The 24,645-nt window shown below is 31.1% G+C and overlaps 3 protein-coding genes across 3 annotated transcripts in view; 2 read left to right on the top strand and 1 right to left on the bottom strand.

The window, feature by feature from the left end:
• The first annotated feature begins 583 nt into the window (after positions 1-583).
• On the top strand, positions 584-1,678 carry LOC123722558. The gene has a single exon (XM_045684693.1). The coding sequence runs from the start codon at positions 584-586 to the stop codon at positions 1,676-1,678; it is 1,095 nt and encodes a 364-aa protein (XP_045540649.1).
• A 10,107-nt stretch (positions 1,679-11,785) lies between these two features.
• LOC106712200 (thioredoxin-related transmembrane protein 1) lies at positions 11,786-17,410 on the top strand. Its single transcript, XM_045684760.1, has 7 exons — positions 11,786-11,953; positions 14,277-14,444; positions 15,212-15,386; positions 15,506-15,607; positions 16,280-16,396; positions 17,025-17,099; positions 17,244-17,410. The coding sequence occupies exons 1-7, from the start codon at positions 11,802-11,804 to the stop codon at positions 17,331-17,333; spliced, it is 879 nt and encodes a 292-aa protein (XP_045540716.1). The 5' UTR covers positions 11,786-11,801; the 3' UTR covers positions 17,334-17,410.
• A 7,054-nt stretch (positions 17,411-24,464) lies between these two features.
• Positions 24,465-24,645, bottom strand: part of LOC106712201 (serine/threonine-protein kinase Genghis Khan) — a 47,398-nt gene continuing 47,217 nt past the window's right edge. The window contains exon 48 of the mRNA XM_045684623.1: positions 24,465-24,548. The gene's annotated coding sequence lies outside the window, so the exon portion shown is untranslated. The remainder of the gene's footprint in view (positions 24,549-24,645) is intronic.

The raw sequence follows: 24,645 nt of genomic DNA, 5'->3' as shown, positions 1-24,645 counted from the left end.
CATACGAAAATATGAACATGCTCTATAATCAAATATAACACGACACCGTAATTGGAGCACTCAATTTGCGCGCCACTTTCGCGCGCGTGCCGCCGCGTGCGCAAAAAGCGACCATTCAATTGTCTATGCCTAAATAAGTCGGTCGGATTTTCAACAGATAAAGCAAAAGTGGAAAAATTAAACAGAGTAAATATTTAATGTCACTTTATATATTGTTTTTTACTATCTCAAAAAGTTAAAATTTATTTAATTAATATATAATTAATATATTAATATATAATTAATATATTAATATATTAATATATAATTAATATATTAATAACGGCACACAACATTTTTCACAAAAAGCTTTTGCATTTCTATGCAAAAGAAGTTACACCAATGCAAAATTTACATCTCCTTTAGGATACCAATTATGTAGCAGCAACCCGTATTTATTTAAAAAAAATCCCTTTTAAATTTAACAGTTACCTATTTCATCATCATCATCATCAGCTCACTATACGTCCCCACCGAGGGGCTTGGAGCCTACCCCAAGTTAGGGGTGACTAGGCCATAGTCAACCACGCTGGTCAAGTGCGGGATGGTTGACTTCACACATATCATTGAATTTCTTCTCAGAGAGCGACTTATCCTCTATGAGGTCAAAAGAGGAAAAGAACTTCCCGAATTGCCCGGACGAACCGCTGACAGCGATATAGATCCGCGCCGACTTCCACATCCAGGCTTGCGACGGCATAGAATTTTCGATATAATATCTACAGCAGAAGATCTAGCTAGGCTACCAAAAACGAGATGGCAAGTATTCACTGATGGAAGCAGACTGGATGGGAGAGTCGGAGCGGCAGCTTCATTCTGGAAGGAAGAGACTGAGAAGCGTTACGCAACAATAAAACTATCCAACTTTTGTAGTGTCTTTCAAGCAGAATTAGCAGCTATAAAACAAGCCCTGCAATTAATATTGCATAAACACAAAAGTTATGAAGAGGTCACCTTATTGAGCGACTCTAGATCTGCCCTACAAACCATATGTGACCCTACTTCCTTGCATCCCCTTGCTGCAGAAGTGCGCGAACATCTAGCTACATTAGAAAGTAAGGGTATCAAAATTGATTTCGCCTGGATCAAAGCCCATCAGGGCCTCTGTGGCAATGAGCGAGCAGATGAACTGGCTAAAAAAGCCGCATTAACATCAAAAAAATCACCTGCGTATGATAAATTCCCTATTTCCTACGCAAAACGTTTAATTAGAGAAGCCACTGTGAGGGAATGGCAGAAGCGCTATGCGGACTACAACCCCAACAGCCCTATAAAAATGTTTTTTAATAGCGTACAGGCAGCGCATCGAGTATTTAAAAATTATGAGCACTGTAACATAGGCACCCAGCTTTTTACTGGCCATGGTGGCATTAGATCGTACTTACATAAATATAGATTAGCAGTCAACCCTTCATGTTTATGTGACAATATTACTCATGAAACGATAGAACACATACTAATTGATTGTCCTAGATATGGAAGACAACGTCACGATTATGAAAAAAAGATGGCTCAGCCTATAACAAAAAATAACATAGCTACAATAATGGAAAAAGAAAAACTGAGGGCTATATTCCTAGACTATGGATTAAAAATAATGCGGAAGGCTGCTAAGGCTAATGGATCAACAGTTGCTTGAGGAAAAATTCTAGTATAAACAGGAAAATTAATTCGACACAAGTATATTACTAAGAATATATTCACATACAAAATTATGCTATAATGATTATAATTATTGAAATCGAATTAATGAATAAGATTGATTATATAATTATTGCATGACATTATTTATATACTTAGGACAACCCCTGCACTGAGTCTTTTGTGTAAAGACCATCATGTGACGGGTGAATGTATTGATTATATGTTATTGTAACGAAATTCCTTTTATTATTATAGTATGTCAAATCAAGTAATTCCTTATAATATGATATTAATAATTATAAAAATGCATATGGAAGAGAAAAAAAAAATCGCATTCACACATATATATACATATATTTATTGAACCTACACAATACTGGTCCTTTGTTATAAAGGCTTACCATGTGCTGTTGGCCACTCACGTAACTATATTCGATTAGCGTTTGATTGGCACCACTCATTATAAAATTTTGAAATGGACAAAAAAAAAAAAAAAAATAAAAAAAAAAAAAAAAAAAAAAAAAAAAAAATAAAAAAAAAATAAAAAAAAAAAGAATTTAAAAAAAAAACTATGATTAACTCTATTTAACGATAAATCAAGTTAGATAACAAGGATGCTGCAAGAGCAATAGCAGCAGGAGCAATGGTAAAAAAAAAAAAAAAAAAAAAAAAAAAAAAAAAAAAAAAATTTCTTCTCAGACATGTGCAGGTTGTATCACGATGTTTTCCTTCACAGTAAGAACGTCGGATAAATGTACATATGTAAATCGAAAAACACATTGGTACATGGCGGGATTCGAACTCAGGACCTGCAGATTGCAAGTCAAGTGCTTAACCCCTGAGCCACCGACGCTCATAGTTACCTATTTACTGATATTAAATTACTTTTAACTTATAACTTTATTGTTATATTTGTCTACACATGTAAGATTTCTAAGGTCTCCGTATTTCAATCAACTTGACATGCTAAGTCGATACTTCGTTACAAAATGGCGGCCATCGTGGACTGAATAGATCCTAAATCCTTGCCGAATCCTGTATAGTTAAGAAAGCCTTAAGAAATATTCTTTGCATACTATTTTATTCATGAAATATTACTTCACAGATAATAATAAGTAAGAAGTCAAAAACATGAACACATTATGTTAGTAATATTTTAAGTATAGTTACTGTAATGTACACTAGAATTGCAAAAAAAAATATAATCCTCTGGCCCTATCTTGGCTCAATACGCTAGATAATTTTCGCTCGAAAAAGTTTTTTAATTTTTTTTTCCTTATAAAACTTTTTTGCAACAATCCTTTGTAGATACAGCCAGGTGGGTGTTACAAAATAGTATTTAATTTGGACGTCTTATAGACGGATGACTGATAAAGGATTGTTAAAAAATTAACAACATTCTGACGACCCAACCAACAGGGGGTCATAATGTAACAGATTTTTTACGTTTTTTTATATTAACGAGAATTGAATTGAGTAATTTATAACAAGAACTCTTAAATATAAAAATTGACGTAGAAATTATTAGAATTAAATTATAATCAAAATTAGTAGATTTATTCGGTAAGTAATTTTCCAAATTATGTAATTCATTGTCCAAATTATGTAAAGATTTTGTTCTCATGCAATTTTATTTTACACATTTTATTTACCACTATATTCTAGCTATATTTTTTTTATTTTGATTGAGTTCAAGTTAAATTTAGCAATAGAATGAATTCTTAATAGCTGTAATAAATCCATACAGTTTGTAAGATTTCGGAATGGCATCCGCTACATTGTACAGAACACAGTAAAATACGGTTCCAGTCGATTATTATTAAATACAATCCGTATCTAATCCAATCATGTAAAAAAAATTCATAGACAAAAAAAAAATCGAACTTTAAAAAAAAAACACAAAGGTGACCTTCCGAACGGTCAGGAAACGACTACGACGAGTAAAAAAATGTTATAACCCCATAATTCACAATTAAAAGCTGCTACTGGTCATGGCGGAAAGCATACATAATAAATTTCTTCCTTAAAAAGGTCCGACTGAAAAGAGCAGGATACAAACACAAAGGCGGGACGGGATCGAGCGGCGGCGGGAAAAAAAAGAAGTTGTTTATGGTTAGGCTCTCCGCGTTTGACGATCGGAGGAGGAACGTCCATACACGATTAGATTTATCTCAAGTTACCTATCTTATCCTTATCTTCTTACTAAATGGTCTTTAATTTCATAAGTAATTGGCGTTGTTGTTAAAAATTATTAATCGAAATGACTGAATTTTTAAAGACATACCTAAATATTGATTAAAAAAAACTGTTGTGAGTTTGAACAAAGAAAAATCATGTATTTTTTTTTAGTTTAATTTCATGTGTTAAAAATACACGAGTAGTCTTGAGAACTAAGCTTTTCTAAAAACTTTTATCATCAATTCGATTAATATTCTATAGATTTTTAATATTGGCATAAAACAGTCTTTGTCCTTTTCGAACGTAAAAAGATGGCGGCCGTAGTTATGGTCATTTTGCCGCCAACGCTTCGTATTTAGAGGCCACTTGAAGCAAAGTAGCCAGTAATAATGAGACGGAGAAATTACTTTTTGGACTTATAAAAATATGAAAAATGTGACAGCCTTTGATAGTGTTCGGTATTACAAGACGCTCGGAGGCTACAATACCACCTAATAAGGTAAATTTATCCCTAACACGTTATCGATTCTCACAAAATGTATTGGGAAAGTTACAAAGTTCATTTGTTTTATGTTTTATATCACTAGAGTCGTGATCGTTTAAGTGTGAACTTTAGGGAGGGTGTTTTATTAAAATATAGCTTTTACCCGCGACTCCGTCCACGCGGAATAAAAAATAGAAAACGGGGTAAAAATTATCCTATGTCCGTTTCCTGGTTCTAAGCTACCTGCCCACCAATTTTCAGTCAAATCGATTCAGCCGTTCTTGAGTTATAAATAGTGTAACTAACACGACTTTCTGAATATATATATAGATATTATTTTAAATACATACGATGAATATGAATAAAATATAGACACAGTAATTTACTTTTGCCAAAAACAAAAAGCGTGATAAAATTGCCAAAATATTGTGATAAGTAAATACATTAAAAATATTTACGTAGACTTTATTTTCATATGCTATTTCATCTAAAATAATACTGAGAACGATCAATTAATGCATGAGTTCAAAGATTTTAGTATAAATATTATTGACACAAGAACTAGCATAATGTAAGTAAACCTTTGCCTTTTACACAATTAAAAAGTTAATCTGTCATTATCGCTCACGGCTTACTCTTGTATAACCTTACTTTTATATTTCTAATATATAAATAAAGTGACGGATGCAACGTCGTTACATCACAAATACACCTGTGCACACAGATTCAACTAAAAGGAATAAATAACAATGCTTTCATTCATAAGAAACGGAACTGAATTCTATACGTCAATCGGACAAGGGATAGCGAGCCGTCGACAAATTCCCACGTTTTTTTTTTTAACAACTTTTTGATGACCACGGTAGCGAAATTTTGACATGTGTCGTGTTGAATTGTTAAATTATCCGAAAATTTTATGATCCAAGAATAAAAATATTGGACCAAACATTTTAAAACTGTTTTACTTAGCTAAAATAGTTTCGGACGTTTATTTAAAAAATTCTGATTTCACTAATTAAATGTATATTTCGAATAAAATGTTTCCCAAATATTTTCAATATCTAATTATGCTCAATTATTATTATTATTTTATATTACAAGGTGGCAAACGAGCAAGCGTCCACATGAATTCGCCGAAATGGCGAAGCGACCGCTGCCCAGACATTCGCAATTGCAGATGCGTTGCCTACCCTCAATCGACAAATGAGGAGGCGCACAAAAAGAGAATATTTAACCTTCCTATGCATCTCCTCCATCAAATACACCACCCATTCCCATCCTTTCCTTATAAGAAAAGGGTGGGAAGGGAAAGAGGACTAAAATTAGGCCATATTTTTTTAAATTTGATTCAACAAATGGCATTATAATAAACTTAAAATACGGAAACTAATTTCAAAGAATCAAATTGACGTTTCTATGCAACCTTACTTAGCAGCTTAGAAATCTATAGAGATGTAACAACGATTAGTAATTTACGAGTATAATCTAGTTACCACCTACACGTCTGATCACTTCTATGCCATTATGGTCTAATTAAACAATTAAAACGAGTCTGTTAAGAGTTAAGTTTCTTAAAGGATATATTTGTATACATCGGATCGGTACATTTTAATTAAGTTAACTAGCTATCATTTTTTTTAGATTGTTTAATTTTCAGATTTTTTTTTTCTGGGAGCGTTACGTTATTTATGTCTCTTATGTTTGATTTTGATAACAGTTAGTGGTCGAATCGGTTTTATTTATTTTAAAAATGATATTTCTGACGCACAGAGTTTTATTATTTACGTCATATTTAACAAATGAATACATTGAAATATATGAAGGCACATAATGTTTTTTTTAAGTTTTTAAAGCGAAAAATTAAAAAAAAAACATCAACAATGACATATAGAAATCAATAAAGCATGTAAGTAACCCGGTATATCCCACGCGGTGACGCAATCAAAGTTTTTTTTTTTCTAAATAATTGATAGGAAAAAAATTATATTTTATAATCTGTATCCCCCTGAGGATTACACGACAAACGCATTTTAAACGTGCCCACACCGAATCCAGGACCAAATTCCAGAAAAAAATGTCATACCACTATGGTCACCATAAATTCAGAATTAAACGGGATAGAGAAGCATATTTTTTACAACCGCAGTCCGCTATAAAATGGTTAATAGGACCTTGATGTAGATATCTTATATTAAATGTACACTAAGGGACGTTATTTTATTATGAAAGGCTAGTTATATAATCTAAAAAGGATTCCTTTCCAATTCATCCTCTCCCTTGTTGATGTCTTCCCTTCAAATCAATTTATTACAAGTGAAAGAGCACTTTTAGTGGCAAAAAATAGTCACATATAATTTCTATATTTAGATGTCTTTGAATTTTAAAAATTCCAACTTAAAGAATAAGTCCATAGTTAAAACTATAATTGTGGTTTACATAATTATCAAGGGACCACGTATATGATCCAAGAAAATGTATCCACATTCGATTTCTAAGGGAATTCGATTTGACAAAAGGCGCGATTCGATCGATTCAACTGTCACTGGTGTATGAGGAGACAAGTGCTGCCACCTGTCGCGACGTCGTGTGAAATGATAATCATAGTGATGGAACAAAAACCGTAAATATTGCTAACCGATATCTCTCCGAATTGAATTTATTACTTAGATTGATAGTTTTTAATAATTCTAACTTTTTTTTTTGTATACAAAACCCTTAAAACAGTGAAAAATTTTTGTCAGTTGAATTAAGTATAAATCTTAAAATAGAAAAAAAGTTACAACTAAAATTGCATTGACAAAATGTAAAACATATTTGTGAAAACGTAAAGAATAATTGGTTGGTAACATAAGTACCTAACAAGATACTGAAAATTTTGGATATAGCATATTGATCACATACTGAACAACTTGGTCTTCGGTTTCGAGAGCAAAAATACACAGCACTATCCCACCTGTTTTATCGACGATCAATGATTTGACGTAAAATATTTACAATGAACTACTTGGGGAGCCATATTTACATTCGACGCGGTCTAGTCACGTCAATAGACCAGATGAAACAGTTAATCTTCTTGTTTTTATTAATTAAATTAAGAAATATATACAAATAAATTCATTGCCTCAAAAAAGCTCTATTTTTTAAACAAACCTTGTTATCATAAAAATTGTTTTTAGAAAGACTCCACAGACTCCTCTAGTTGGTTGTAAATTTGGCTTGAGTATTTTTAGTAGTAATGTCTCCTAACAATATGTTGCCTCAAAATACCTGCACTTTTTTAGGTTAATCCAAAAGGGTGACGTTTTTTGAACCACGTTAAACCAGGGTTATAATTAGTCCAGAAAATATCGAGGTTTCCTATTACATTTTTTTTAATAGCAAGAATATGATGCAGGTTACTAAGAGCCCACGTTTAAAAGGATTATTCGTTGGCCGCCATGACACTTGAGCATCGAAGATGAGAAAAAAAGGAAAAATAATTGTTGGGGATTAGCTGCCAGTGTCAAAGTGTTAAATATCGAACACACGGCGTCTAATTTGACAACTGTGGCCGAAAACCTCCAGTCTGTGCCTTGTGTGTGCCAACGCTATGTGAATAAAAAATAAATATTTGACAAGGTGTGTCGTATTTCTGTTGAGATGTGACAGTTCGATTTGAAACTATGTCGCCGCTTCAGAGTTCTTGCGATGCCTTAATCTCTGACTGGGATGAATAATATTTTCATTGATCGCGGACAGACACGAACAATTCATCAGCAACATTACATACATAAAATGTACTTTACATAAGAAGTATATAACATTGACTATGTTTGTCAGCATTACTCAAAAACACAAAAATAATGACTATTTGTTATTTTTGTAGTAAATTTACTAAATATTTGAAAACGTTATAAGCAAATTTTTTGTTTTAGTAACTGTGTGTAAGTCATATGAAAATTCATTTAATAGTTTTTGTTTTTATCAGCTCTGTTAGACGTAAAGAAGGAAAAATTCTAAATATATAGTAATTACTGGTAGTGTCTGTCGTCTGTCTCGGTTTTTGTGACTAGCTTAGTGACCCTATAGTTAGATGAATCATTTTTCCCGATAAAATATAGATTGATTTTCATTATTAATTACGGCGTACAAACTGGTTCACAGATCAGATTTGTGTTTATTTATATTACAACAGATAATAATAATCTTATGTGAATTACCTTTACTATATGGCCACCCACGTTTACATATAATAATCAAATAACTGTAAGTTAACAAAGCCAAAGTACACTTACAGTAACATATTTTTACTAACAAAATAAAACAGAGATAATAACTGCATAACTCCAAAAAATACTGTTAAACACTTGTTTTAACCCTTTGACCGCCGCTGATTGATATTATTGACATCAACGTGGTGATATGTATGTTTAACCATATATATGTATCATCACAATGCTTTCGGTATAAGCAGGTACTTCATTATTGTTAAAGATCGCATTTCGCACGTCTACGTATAATAATGTTTCAATAACCATGGTTTGTCAAAAATCCGCGCCAGGCGCTAGAATCTAGTTATAATAGGGTTGACCTGTGTAATGTGTTTAAGCTAAAATGTATATTTGAAACACTAAGTTTTTTATGCTAAGCCACTAATAGTCTAAATGTTTTAACATAGTTTTTAAATATGCTAATTTTCTTAACCTTTTTTTTGATATGCCTCTATCTATGGATCCTCTATATTTTTAATATTATGTTTGTTTTGACACGGACAATAGGAGATCGTGTTATCATAATATCTGTAATCCTCCGGGGACAAACAATGCAACCGTAAAAGTGCGCGGTAAAACTACTACGTCACGCACAAAAACTGATAAACATAAACGCTCCCAAATTCCACGTCATTGATCTAGATCGTCTTGTCCACATACAATGCCATTATTCTTAGGAAAATAAACAACCGCATGCTTCCAGTGTCCGATGCTTGAAAAATTAAAAAAAAAGATGCACCATAGACACGCCGGCGCGATCGAATTTTGAATCGAATGTAGGGCAGAGATTAGGGACGCGGTAAGGATTTTTTTTTTAAATTAATTTCTTTTGATAATTTTCGTTTTTAAAACGTCAAAATTGTGGTTTCGCTTATTCTTTGACTAAACCAATTTTAGACGTATGCAAGGTCTAAATCTGTTTAATCGTTAAGGCTCTAGGCCGTCACAAAAGAATTCATATACATACAAAGATACATACATAAAAACAAACTGACATACGCGCAAAAATATTACCCTCTTGTCAGATGGCTAAAATTATGTTCATCGCTTTCGTACTCTTTCAAAAAGCTGGTTTGTCGCATGTTTTAATAATTTCTTTTTGTACAAATCTTTACAAAATTTGCACCATAAAAATTACCGTTAAAAGTGATAAAAACCGTAAAAATGAAACTAGTAATATATTAAAAATCAGTTTTTCCCAACCCTAATCATAGACAACAGGCATGACGTATCACACAAAAAGCGCGCGTAAAATATTTTGATATTTGACAACTGTCACAGGAATCTGATCGATATCTATTTATTTAAACTTGCTTGTGTTTTGCTGAATCATGCTACGTTTGTTCGGACAATATATTGGAAGCAAGACTATAGAATTTCGGTAACAGGATTTTCATATAGGAAACTTTTTAACATGTTTTTACAAAAAAAAAAGATAAAAATCGGTATTTTCACACAAATGTTTCGGAAATGGGACCATCTCAAGATTTCATTCTCAAAATAATTCGATTAGTTGCGCTTGTGTTTTTCTATTTTAAAATATAATATTTAACAAGTGAGTATTACCTCCCTTGTCACCTTTCTTTACATCTTCATAATGTTTTTTCGTAGGCGTATAGTTCTTTTAATTCCAATGGCTTCCTCCAGTCTCTTATTGCCTTAACCAATTCCTAACATTGCATATCCACTCGATTTCTATCTTCCTTCCGAAATTCAGACAGTATAATCCAAATAAATCAAGACTTCATTTTAACACTATATTGTACGATGATATTTTAATTTAAAAAAAAAACACGGTGGTACATCGCATCGCGTCGAGTCACTTTCTTGGCTTCGGTTTGGGTCCGGCTTCGTCTACTATCGAGCGAGGTCGAGTCGCTCGCGTGTCGCCTTTTTGTCTATTACAAGCTTTAACTTAATTAACGAAAAGGCTTCGCTGTCAGGTACTCTTGAATTAGGTGATGTTATAGACTTCACTGCGAAACAAGAGAAATTAATGCTAGGCTACAATCAATGTACTTCTAAGAAAAAATTAAAAAATTTAAGTTTTCAACTTGCTGTAATTCTAAATGGCAGTCAATACAGAATCAAGATTGCGATCCTGCCACTTACACAATGCTGTAATGTTTACGAAAAAAGGATATCTGCCGATCTTATCATCTGTTAACTTTGTTTATTTCCTATCGAACTATGCGTACCAAAACTATTAACTAAAATTATAATTAAGTTAGTCAAATGCAACTAAATTTATTAAAGTGGCCAATATGATAAAAATCCGATTGAATCTTGAACAACAGGTGAAAAATTACACTACGCCAGGTGACAACGATCAGTTGCATATGTTCGATGTTCAAAATTAAATTTTGACCATCGGATATGATCAGTGTTCTATTTTTAAAATCAAACAAATGTGTAATACTAATACTGTTACTGACTAGTTAATTATCAACCGAACTCAGTCGCTAAGAGGATCTTAATGTATATTTAATAGGAGAAGTCTATACTAAGGGTCACCATTAGTGAACAAGAAATAAGTCTGAATGCGGCAATAATAAAAAGCTATTGCTTGAATTAGTCAGTTAAAAATGCGAAAATACGAATCGAGGAAGTTAAAAATTTAAATCATCGGATTTCTTTTATACATGCATACAATTTATTCATGCATACAATTTAAGTTATGAATTTTTTTTTTTATATTGAAAAAGTTAGCGCTTGACCACGATCTCACCCGGTGAGGTGAAGATGTGGTCTAAAGATGGTACGCGCTAGCTTTGTAGATGCCTATCCACTCTACTCTTGAAGGCCCCCACATCGTACTTGGACGGAAAAACTGACGCCGGCAACTTATTCCAATCTAAAATTGAAAATTCTAAAATTGCATATATTTTAACTATTGCGAACACATTACCGACATCTACTGTTTCCTTACTTCAATAACTCGACATTTCTGGTTGTCTCTGACAATCAAAAAAGTGGTTAATAATACTGCCATCTATATTCATATTTGAAAATTTTATTTTAGGTCAATATTTTGGAAACAATTCTATTTAATTGTTATTTTAGAATTGAAAAATTTTAGTAATAAAAACATTACTAAATTATATGTAAAATAAAAATATTTTTAGAATTAAAAAATGTAGTAATGGCAATGTGAGGTGAAATATTTTAGATCGTTTTCATCTAGCAACATTACATCAAAATCAGACATGGCTCGCGTTAACAAGTCACCGCAGGTGTTAAATTTTTTCCTTTATTTCTGTTTAACAATATGCTGTTTTTCAAGTTATGTAAGTGCAACTCGTGAATTAGATGAAGATAACTGGAGGGAAATACTTCAAGGAGAATGGATGGTGGAATTGTGAGTTTTTTTTTTTCATTTTAGACTACACACCGGTAAAAAATTTTGCGTTTTAAAAAGAAAACGTGTTATTCTATTTACATAACTAATTTTTCGTGAATTACAGGTCATATTATTAATGTATTTTTTTTTATCTTTGTCCTTTTGTATAACCAAATATGCTATTTAATTTGTTATTCCGTGGGTCGTAATGCGCTTCGGGTTCAACAACCATTACAAGGACGGCGAGGTCTAGAATGAACCGTTTTGAAATCGTGACGCATTCATCTATTGTAGTCGGAATTAAAAAATGTACAGAGCACGTATACTACTCATACTCATTAACAACACAAACAATATTTTAAAGTAAACTTGTTTACGTAAATTCTTATATTGATCCACCCAATCTTTATTGATAATTAACTGTGCAGTCCTTTATATATGTTTTTCATTTAAAAGTTGTTTTTCCTCTAATTTAATCAGACATTCTAAATCTAAAAGAATTTAACAGTAAATACTTCTTAAAATCCATAGTTGATATTGGACTTTGGTTAATTTATTTTTATTTTATTTTTTTATTATTGACTATTTAAGCACTAAACAAGGTTTAGTCTGTTTTCCATCATCTAATTAGAACATTTTTTGTGTTATTTGTGTGTTGATAACTAAGCCCATAACTACCAATCAAGGTTTGAAACTGTTAGAGTTAATCATTGTTTAATGTTGTTGTGTACTGTACAAGTTCATAGTAACAACTTTTTCATGTCTGACTAATTACAAACGTTTTTACTCCGGAAGATAAGAATAAATTGATAGTTTAAACATTGAGTGTTTGGTATTTTTCTGGTATTTAGTAAACAGCTCTATACAATTCCAATAAGTTGAAAGGTGACTGCTTCGCATGTGCAAATCCGGTTATTCACCTGAATGAGTTGCAATTGTATTGCCTACCATAAGTAAATGACAAACGGGAAAGGGATATTCCTCTTCCTAAAAAAAATCCCCTTTCCCTGCAACTCTTTAGTTAGAGTTTCATCTTAGCTCTAGCTGTATTGTGCATATTTTTCTAAATAAAACTAAAAGTACATCTTATTATTAGCTCAACCAATAACTAGGAAGTGGATCAAATTTATTTTGCAAGATTAAGTGACAAAACTTCAGAATAATGGATCAAAAAATAACTTGAAATACATATATTTTTTATAAGAGAAAGGGGCAAACAAGCAGCGGGAACACCAAGGTGTTCATCCATGATGACATATTAAATATTTATATCTTAGATAATGTTTAAGTATCAAAGTAAATATTTTCTTTCTTATACAATGACTAAGAATGACATAAACAACAGCTTAGTCATTCCGTCTTGAACAAACTTTATTTATTTGAACGCATTAGCAATCTTGACCAGCCAAATATAGACTGGTTTGGAATTATTACTAGTGTCTATTTAATGTAGAAATTATAATAAACTGACCTTGTTCAATAGAGCAAAATTTTGCATATAGATTTACTAGTTTTTACAAGAGTCAAATTCAAGGTTTTTAATTCCATTATTCACTAAATAACAATATATATAAAAATAATGTTGTGCCATTCTTTGTAAGAGCACATGTTTTTGTACAATTGAAATTAGCATTATAAATAAAAAATATATTATAAATAAATAAAAAATTAAAAAAAATTAAAAGTTATTTTGTAAGAAAAAAAAAACCATTCATATTTGATCTATTTGATATACAAAGAAATGTATTGGGTTTATTGAGATTCTTCCGAGAGTTTGAGTAGTTGCAGTTTTAAAACTTTTTCCTGCCCATTATATGAGTTGGCAAAAATCAAGCCCATACAACAAAGATTAACTTAGAACATTATAATAGTACATTACAGTGGTAGAATCCAGCAACAATAACTTCGGTTGCATGAATGGGCTGGCTTGCCCGGTGTAAAACCACAACCACACAGAAGACAAGAGTGAAGTGGAAGCAATTCCGCGTTTCGTCTGATGAGTGTGGTGCCCAATTTTAGTCCTCTTTCCTTCCCACCCTTTTCTTATCAGGAAAGGATAGGATGAGGCAGTTGATTTGATGGAGGATGGACACATAGGAAAGGGAAATATTATCTTTCTGTGCGTCCCCTCCTCCATCAATTAAAAGGTAAGCAACACATCTGAAATAGCAAATATCTTTGGGAGCGGTCGCTCCGCTATTTCGGCGAATCAAGTAGCCGTTTGCTCCTTTGCCATCCTATAATATAAAAAAAAAATAGTTTTATATGAAAATGAATTCAGGCGTTAGCTTTGAATGTGTTAATACTTCCTACAGTCTTTAAATTATATATAACTTCACAGCTACGCCCCCTGGTGCCCGGCGTGCAATGCGCTAGGGCCAGCATGGACAGAGCTAACCAACCGCGCGGCTCGCAAGAACCTCGCCATGAAGACAGCTGCCGTCGATGTCACCAAGTCGCCAGGACTTAGCGGACGATTCGTTGTTACTGCCCTGCCTACTATATTTCAGTAAGTGTTTTGTTATTAGTGACAATCCTCACTGATTATTACAATGTGCCCAGCCTTTAAAGATATGACTTGATTTAATGTCCTATGTCCCCGTAGTGGGGTAGAGGGCGTCCTCAGTGCGTCGTCTATCATGTCAGCCCGATTGTCTTCATGTCGGCTGTCACTCAGGGCCGCAAAGTTTGTTTGGGATGACCACGTCTTGTTCTTAGCGGGATCCACTTCCCTGGGAATATGACTGGGATCCTGAAGAAGGGTGTGGTCAACCCATAACCATTTGCGGCGTCTTATTTGCTGACCAATCGGCTGTTCTCAACTAAGTGCCAGAAGTTCCTTCATACGGATCGTTTCTGGTCAGAATATTCTTAGGAATTACTAAATTGAAAATAAACCTTTGGTTAACCTCAGCTAACTAAGAGAAACACAATAAAACATTTCTTACCCAACAGAGTAGTCACGGCATGAAATTAACTTCCAGAGAATTTAGTGATGACCCTCGTCCTTTCTCATTTAAAAATAAACTAGATAAACAAGAAATCTCCGAGCTATTTGACACATGCATCAGTTAATTAGGTACCAATGTAAACTAATCTAATTACATTGAAAATGGTGTCAAGTGACAAAACTTAAACATGTACACTGAACTAATTTAACAGCGTACTATGACTTCCACTAGCGATCCAGTCACATAGTGGCCACCTCACTATTAGTAAAGTAATTGAAGCAAGTGGCTTAGTGGAAATTGGGTTTATATTTATTTATCTTTCCAGTGTAAAAGATGGTGAGTTTCGTCAATACAAAGGTCCTCGTGATGCGGAGGCAATGTTGTCTTACGTAGAGCGCGCTCACTGGCGCTCAGCTGAGCCACTGTCCGCTTGGAAGTCACCGGATTCTCTGCAGATGAGTCTCGTTGCTCACTTCTTTAAGCTCAGCCAAGCGCTCAGGGTGAGTTGATTTATTTAACTTTAGTTTCTCGCTTTAGTTAGTTATTGACCTTTACCTTTATAGAGGTTTCTAGATTATCCAAGTTTTATTTTTATTGAATTTGTGTATAATTGTTTAAGAGTGTTCACACAATGTTAATGGAAACATATGGTCTGCCTACGTGGGGTTCATATCTCATCTTTGCTGTGGGTACAATATTCATAGGAGCATTACTTGGACTGGTAAGTTTGTTATTACATACAGTACACAATTTATATAATTAAACTAGCAAATAATATATCTGATGCTTTGTAAAGAGGTTAGCTTTTACCCGCGATTCTGTCTGCGTGGAATTAAAAAAAAAACCTAATAAGTAGCTAATGTGTTCTTTCAAACTATGTTCTATATCTGTGCCAAATTTCATCAAGATCTGTTGAGTCGTTCCGGAGATGTCTTCAAACAAACATACATCTAAACATTCGCATTTATAATATTAGATGAGGACTAATGCAATAATAATGAGAATTTAACCCACTTATAGAAAGTAAAAGTAAATCTTTGTATAAAATTTAATCCAAATTAATGCAAAAGTTTAGATGTATGTATGGATGTTTGTTAGAACGTATCTCCAGAATAACTCAACAGATCTTGATGAATTGTCACAGATTTAGAGTAAAGTCTGGAAGAACACATGCTACAAAGTTTTTTTTAAATCCGTACAGACTAATAACTAGTCATTATCAACCTGCCCTTATACCTATGGAGGGTCGGCACAGTATGTACTTCTCCATACATCTCTATCAGCCGTCATATCTGAATTTACCCACTTACACATATCCTCTTTCACACAATTCATACATACTTTCTTTGGTCTGCCTCTACGTTTAAAACTAGTGTAATTTCTATATTTTCAGATGTTAGTCTGTGTGATAGACCTGCTGTATCCTCCGCGACGTCCTGACAAGGTGACAGTATCCCTGGCGGAGGCTGACCAGCGCAAGAAGGACACCAACAAGTCTGATGATGAACAGGTAACTAAATATACATATTTGTAATCAAACCTGGAACTGGATCTTGGAAGAAAGTTATATTTTACTAGTTTCTCGCTTATGAAGGAAATTATTGTTGATTTCTGTGATTTATATTACTATTATCTATATATATATATATATATAGTCAGAAAGTCGTGTTAGTTACACTATTTATAACTCAAGAACGGCTGAATCGATTTGACTGAAAATTGGTGGGCAGGTAGCTTAGAACCAGGAAACGGACATAGGATAATTTTTACCCAGTTTTCTATTTTTTATTCCGCGCGGACAGAGTCGCGGGTAAAAGCTAGTATATGATAAAGTTTGAATGGATGGATGGATTTGTTAATACATATCTCTGAAATGGCTGATCAGTTCTTGATTAAATTTGATACAGAACATTGTCGGGAAGAACATATTTTTTTTATTAACTAGCCTTTACTCGCGACTTCGTCCGCGCGGAATAAAAAAAATGCACACAAGATAAAAAAGTTCCTATGTCCGTTTCTTAGTTCTAAGCTACCTCCCCATCAATTTTCAGTCAAATCGATTCAGCCGTTCTTGAATTATAAATAGTGTAACTAACACGACTTTCTGACTATATATATAGATGTCTGTATGTTTGTAGGAATTGCTAAACGATGACATTGTGGATGAAGCCGAGCACTCTCAGAGTGACGGTGAGAAGAATTCACCAAGTGATGTAAGTTTTACTTATAAATCACCTCCTTTACTTTCTATTTCTATTCTTTTTTATGTCATTCCCCTTAGTGTACATTAAGTATCAATTAAGTTCTAAATCAGTGATTAAATAACGATTATAACTTAAGTATTATTTAATTTGCAGACAGAGGAAGAGCCAGCGACAAAGGCTGAAGGTGCCGGCGATGATAAGCCCAATGAAGTGCGCAAACGACGCTCGCGCAAAGCTGACTAGGAACCCCCCAAACAACCTCACAAACACCCCCCACACTATACTAATCCATAACACCCTCAATATATATAATTAAGTCAAACCAATTACTAAAGCTTAAACCCTCACACAAGGTTGATATGCCACCCCCAAACACTACACCGACCCCCAAAAATCACTATACAGTAAACTCTTGACCCCCTAAATGATTTATAACATAATTAAGACAAACTGTAGGTTACCATTTCTGAAATGCCCGCACAAGGCTGAATAGACACCCCCCAAAATACCACACCCCCACCCCCCAGATATAAACACCGACCCCCTATACAATGCACAAATAAATTCTAAAATAAGATATTTTCTTGAAATATTAATTTACAGACTATATTAAATTAAAGCGTATAATTTCAAATTATCTATTAATTATTTTACATTAAATTTTATTTAAATGTGATTTAAAAAACGAATGCTATAATTTAATATAAAATCGTTATTAAATTGGTTTTTGTTAAATATTTGTCAAGTACAAATTAAATTTTTTTTTGCAGATAAAAATTTAGTATAAAGTTTCATTGCGGAAATATTTTTTGCAAAAAAGAAATCTAATATTTTTCATTGCTTTTGAGAGAAAAAAAAAAAACAGTAGTAAATGTTTATTTAACATTTGATTTTGTAAAATATAATATCTTAGTTTTAATTTAATTTTTAAAGTGACTGGGGTTAAAATGTGTTATCAAGAAGGGATTTTTTTATTATCACACCATTTTATCACAAATGGGGTTAACAGAGCTGGAAATAAACTTGAAAATTTATTATACATTTTAAAAGAAATAGTAAATTGGGGTGAATATGTTAATAATTTCAATTTTTCATTCATAAATGTATGAAAATTGTATGAATATAAATGGAAATGGACATTTTTTTTAACAATGGGGTTTCACTGACGTATAAATATTTGGTAATAGAAGACAACTTTAAAATTTAATTTGTATTATTTTTATTATATTATTTGGTGAATCTTATTTATTATCTATTATTAAAAAAAACTTGAATAATTTCTTTGACTTCACAAATCAATATTTGTTGGTTTATTTTTTTAATAAAAGTAAATATTTACTTATAATTTATAGCGCGCTTTGTTTTGTTAAAGATCTCTGAGCTCAAATATATTGCATTTTTTATATATTTTAATAAAACGACATCTTTAATTTAAAACATAAAATAAATATATTAAATATACATTCGAAGGACATTTATTTCTGTGAAAAATTGAAAACTTGTCATAGATTGTATTTTGAGTGGGAAGGGAATTAAATTCCTTAACTTGCTTTTTTATAATTCAGTGACGTCATAAGTTCTATATCTCATGTTATAATACACGCATATTACCTTAGTTTAAATATAACTATATTGATGGAGATGTCGTTTTATTATAATTTTAGCTTAAAAAAAAAACTATAAAAACTCATTCCTAAATATTAAAACTAATAGTTTAGTATTTTTTTTACACTTGATTTTGTTTTATATTGCACCAAAATTTTAGTTTAATTAGTTTTTAAGTTCCGATTATAATATCGGGTGTTATCGTGTAATAAAACAAAAATTGTCTTGTAAATGTTGAAACTTTGTACTTAGAGATTATTAAAGTAATCTTATTAATGCATTTTTAATCGTAAAATAGATGTTAAAAAATATTCTAAAACTTAACAAATTAATAAAAATAAGATTAAATTTTCGATGTGGGTAGTTTGAAAAAAAAAACGATAAAATTATGACACTTCTTTTTCATTATCTTTGACAGAATAAAGACCTTTTTGTAACAAATGTCAAGTGTTTTCTAAACCTAAAGCATTTTATTGTATGTTTGTATTTGTTAGGGCTTTTAATGTTTCTGTTTCGACTTTTGTAAAAAAAATTGCCTTCTCAATGACTTATGTAAAAGCCTACAATGTATTAACTTAGTGTTTTGCTAAATAAATTAATTTGTATTTATAATTTTTTTTTTTTATTTCATGACCATCCCTTACGTATTAACGACTTTAAGTTAAAATTGTAATGGCTGCCATTTATGAATTTAATTTGTCATAACGAAGTTATGTTAATTTCTCCTCTTTATAAAATTAACAAAGATTATATTTTCCCCTGCTTAATTTACTTCCTCCTTATATTATGTGGATTTAAAGTGGACTTCACTCCTGTCTTCTGTGTCGTGACTCATCGAATAAGTTTTGGGTTTTTAACACTGCATGCGGGCCGTATTTTTACGTTTTTTTGCAGTCCGTCACTAGAGCGCGGGTCACGTAAAAATACGTACTTAGTAGATTTATATTGGACAAATCTATGAAATACAATTTCACTATATGTGTTTTGTTTACGTTTAGGCAAAGCTTTGTATTTTTTCTTCCCACAAGTTCTCATTGACGAGTTACTCAGTCTTTCACTGAGTTATTTCGTCTACAATCGAATTTCTTCGTAGCTCCGAGCGTATAAACGCTCTGGAGCTACGAATTTTTATTTCTTATACCCGGCTTATGCCAATTTGAAGCTAGTTTTTTTTTGTTATTGATTGCAAAATTGAAAAAATGAGCCGTTGTGACAAAACCGCCCGCTGCACACGTAATTCAGAGGCAAAGTATGCCCGCAAGCTAAGTGTTAAATTATACTTTCTTTAAATTTATTTTAATTCTAATTATCATAACTTATTTACTTTTACTTTATATTAATTTAAATTAAAATTTTTGATCCCACAATCAAATTATTTTATATAATTTTGTGGGACATAGTTCTATTTTAGGTTATCATTGTATTATAAATAAATAAATAATAATAAAATAATAAAAGAACATCAAAAACATTGTCCCTTCTTTCTTTTGTAAAAAGACAACATTCAAGTAAAAAAAAATCAAACAAAGTCATTCAAATGTCTCTTTATTCACGTATTTACATAAAGTATTGAGATAATTTCATGTTCGCTAAATGTATGTAAATAATTTAGATTACACAAGAATACAGCGTCCTCTAGAAGATAATTGAAAAGGATTTAAATAAGGTTATAGAAGAGAGATATTTATATAATAGGTATACAATGCAAATATTCAATTTAATAGCCAATAACTACCACTAAATATAGGGTACAAATTTCACATTCAAAAGATGCAATAAAAAATTGGGACGATCCTCAAAAAACATTTAATCTAAATGCTAAATACCGAAAAGTATAATAAAAAATCAATTTCTGGTGGGGATCCGAGTTTAATAAATATCATTTATAATTAAATTCAAAGCGATTATTGTCGAGATCTCAAAATACATATATTTATAAAATAAAACACTAAAAAATCAAACATGCACATTTGCACAATTATTTCAAAAGAACCAATCTCATTCACGTCAAATATAAAACTGTTCAAAGAAGCTTTAAATTCATCTTTGCTCTTTGGAAAATAAAAAAACCAAACGTTTTAAAAATAATAATTGGCGCCAAAACACATTAGTATGACATATTGGCGCGAAGACGACCAACTCCTAACCTAACCTAAAAAAAAAACTCGCAATACTAAACAAATGTAAAAATTCTTAACTAAGAAAGATTACGGACACAATAAAAAATAAACAAAAAAAAAAGACTAGATCGTTAAAATAAAAACTATTACAATTATTGCTTAAACTATCAAATCATACAAAATCACAAAACATACGAGATTTCATTATAATTGCGATTTTTCAAATAAATCAAAATACTAAGTTGACTTGTAGTAATTCAATAACTTTTTCAAGACTAAATTAGTTTGTTTGTAAAAGAAAATCTGAAAATTTCAAACTATTCCCAACTTTTTTTCATATAATTTTACACTCGCAGTTGCACGGCGGCTACATCCGCGCGAAATAAAAAATCTAGTAATAAATCTAGCCTATGTCACCTATAGCTTTCCAACAGTGAAAGAAGCAAAAGCGTAGCCTATCCAAAGCAAACAAACAAACAAAAATATTCCCAATAGAAAGAAAATTTTTGTGATCTGTGACGAAAGTAAAATAATTTTGACTCTCACAAATTAGTTCTCCAATTATTTTTCTAGTAACGTCGAATTACTTGAAGTCAACTGCATTCTCACAAAACATAGTCACACATAAATATATAATAATATTCTTGCATTTTTCATATCTTTAACATCAGAAAGGGAAGCTTATATATTAAGGTGCTTTTCCACTGCTGATTTTCACAAACAATGTCAATATGAGTGTTTTTGTTATGTTTCCGCAGTGGAACCACACTGTAATTTTTTTATGAACTGCAAAATAAAGTTTTAAAATTCATAAAAAAAAATCAATTTACAAGACAGATATTTGAAAAGTATAAATGCTAAATAAAGAAGCAATCGTTGTATTTTAAATCGGCAAAATATTTATAGTTTTTTTATTGAAATAATTATGTTCACGAGCAAAATACTTTTTATTTTAACATTGCAAAAAAAAAAACAAATTAAATAATCGCAATTTCAAAAAAAAAAATTACACATTTTTATGAAAAAGTTCATTTCACACTTTATTAAATTTCCGTCTTGTAAAATAATTTAGAAATATTACTTACTACTAAGTTAATTTATGGATGGATTTTCGTATAAACGAAAAATCTCTTAATATTATTTGGAGAACAGCTTTTCTAAGATTAGTTGAAATTAACAACAGGTGGGCCGCAAATTTATTATTATAATTGACACAATATAAAAAAAAGTAATTCCATAAAGAAGTTATAATTTTCAGTATTTTCCATAAAATGTTAGTACTATTTTCCTTAAAATGTCAATAATTTTCCAATAAAATAGTACTTTTATATTGTGACAGTTATATTTTTTTTATACAATTAATAATAATATTTGAAGCAATTAGTACAAAATAAAGCAGAATGTGAAATATTAAATATACAAAGGCAGTGATAGTAATTTTGGTCATTTCGGCCATATTTTTTTTTACAATCAAGAAAAAAAGGGAAAACACTTGGAAGAGAAACCTTAGTCGGTTTAAATTGACTTTTTTTAACATTATAATTAGAGATCACTTGTCATATTTTTTATTAGGTATATGACAAGGTTAGGTTGATATATTTACTATAGTCAAACAAATTTATCTGACCCGGTGAATAAGTGACAATAAATAGCCTCACTAACGCTGCTACTAATGTCACAAGAACTTTGATATTTATCAAATTATTTATATACAGTGTAAACTCTTTATAACGATAAACTCCCTGTAACGTTAAAGTGAGTCCAAATTGGTTGGTTTGCGTTAAAACCCAAATATTGAAACACTCTTTATAGCGATACGCCATTCTTTATTACGAAGAAATGTGTTCATATTTGTAGTAAATATTTATTATCGGTATTATTGTTTATGTTATCTTGTTAATTTGATTGTTTTTTTTGTTCACTCCATATAACGACAACTCTCTATAACGACATAAAATGTTCAATCCCTTGAGTTTCGTTATAAAGAGTTTACACTGTATGTATTTATTAATTAACTAGCTTTTACCCGCGACTCCGTCCGCGTGGAATGAAAAAAAATGCACACAAGATAAAGTTCCTACGTCCGTCTCCTAGTTCTAAGCTAACTCCCCATCAATTTTCAGCTAAATCACTTCGACCGATCTTGAGTTATAAATAGTGTAACTAACACGACTTTCTGACTATATATATATATAGATGTTTATATATTAATATTATTTTGTTATCTTTTCCTGACAGACCAAATTGCGATAACAACGTCACTAACCGGGTCAGACAAGTTTGTCTGACTATACAAAATATGACAAGGAATTCTTCAACAACATATTATATTTTACTTAACATTCTGTTATTCAAAAAGACAAACCTATCACTGTTATATATCTTACATTAATATATTCTTAATAAAACGCCATCTATCGGTTAAGTTTCAAACAATATGGCGTCTAGAGTATTATAATTTTAAGCATTTAAGCAAATATTCTATACAATTTTAATACCTAGTTAATAATCGACTTACATTGTTCATAACTCACTTTAAATAATGTACGTTTCCACTGGACCAATATATGCAGTGAAAACGGACACTATTTTAGAAACCTGCACTTTATTTTAAAAAACAAACAAAGCAATTTTGCATGCGATTATCTTAAATTTGGATTACTAATTGACCTAAGTCATATAAACAATGTTTATTGACATGTCTTACTTTAAGTTTTCATTGTTGGATAACATGTATGATAGAGATGTTTTTATACATGTTTTTCAACAACTCAAATTTATTCAATACATTATTATTAAAAGAATGGAAGGTTCCAGTATACAATATTTGAAGCATACATCTTTTAATACATCGATAAATATGTAAATAAAATTTATTATAACCTTTTAAATAGGAACCAAATATATTATGCGAAATTGTTGAGAAAAAAAAACTTAATTTCACAACTTTTTTTCAAATGTAGTAGAAAATTTATGTAAAAAAAAAATTAAATTGATTTTGAAGCGAACCATATCGGTGGTGTTTTAATAAAGAACCATTGCACATATTTCTGAAGTTAATTAAAAACTAAAAATTATAATAAAATCTTGTCTATATTACATTGTAATGTGATGTTAATATCTAATAATTTTTTTTTTTGTTAATAAATAAAATAGTTTCCTAAAAAAAAAAAAGAATCATATTTAAAAAAAAAAATAAGTACAAAAATTATAATAATGTTGAATCTTATAAAATTAAATATTTCATTAAAAAATATTCCTTCAAAATGTGTCAAACTAACTGTCACACTGACAGGTGTGCAATGGTTCAGAAATAGAATTGTCATTTGCAAATAGAAAAAAAAAATACATAGAAAATTTCGTCCAGAAAATTGCATAATTTTAAAAGCAATCGAATAAATTAAAATTTCATAATACAAATTAGCCTCAAAATAAAAAAAAAAATCTTAAATTATTGAATAAAATTCAACGACCGATTATTTTGTAATTGTAAATTGTCCCTTGTATATTATTTTAGACCATAGAGGTTACCACGCTCTACTGGAGTTCAACACTTACAAAGATTAAAAAACAACTTTATACTCTTTGACGGTACCATAGATTATGTTATCTATAGACATGATTATTTCTCGATTATCTACGGTTTATATTTCTTCATATATTACGATGTTTTCAACAGAAACATGCGTAAAAACGAGACATGTCTATCCCCCAGTAGGCGTCCAACTGATTTCTGAAAAAAAAAAAAAACATAAAAATGACAAAATTGAATAAATCTTTACAATTACAGTCGAACCTGGATAACCGAGAAACCTCTAGTTAGGAGTTAT

Source organism: Papilio machaon, chromosome 27 (assembly GCF_912999745.1).
Source record: "Papilio machaon chromosome 27, ilPapMach1.1, whole genome shotgun sequence".
NCBI classification, from domain to species: domain Eukaryota; kingdom Metazoa; phylum Arthropoda; class Insecta; order Lepidoptera; family Papilionidae; genus Papilio; species Papilio machaon.
Note: the sequence above shows the minus strand (reverse complement) of the source record. Positions and strands in the feature narration are given on the sequence as shown.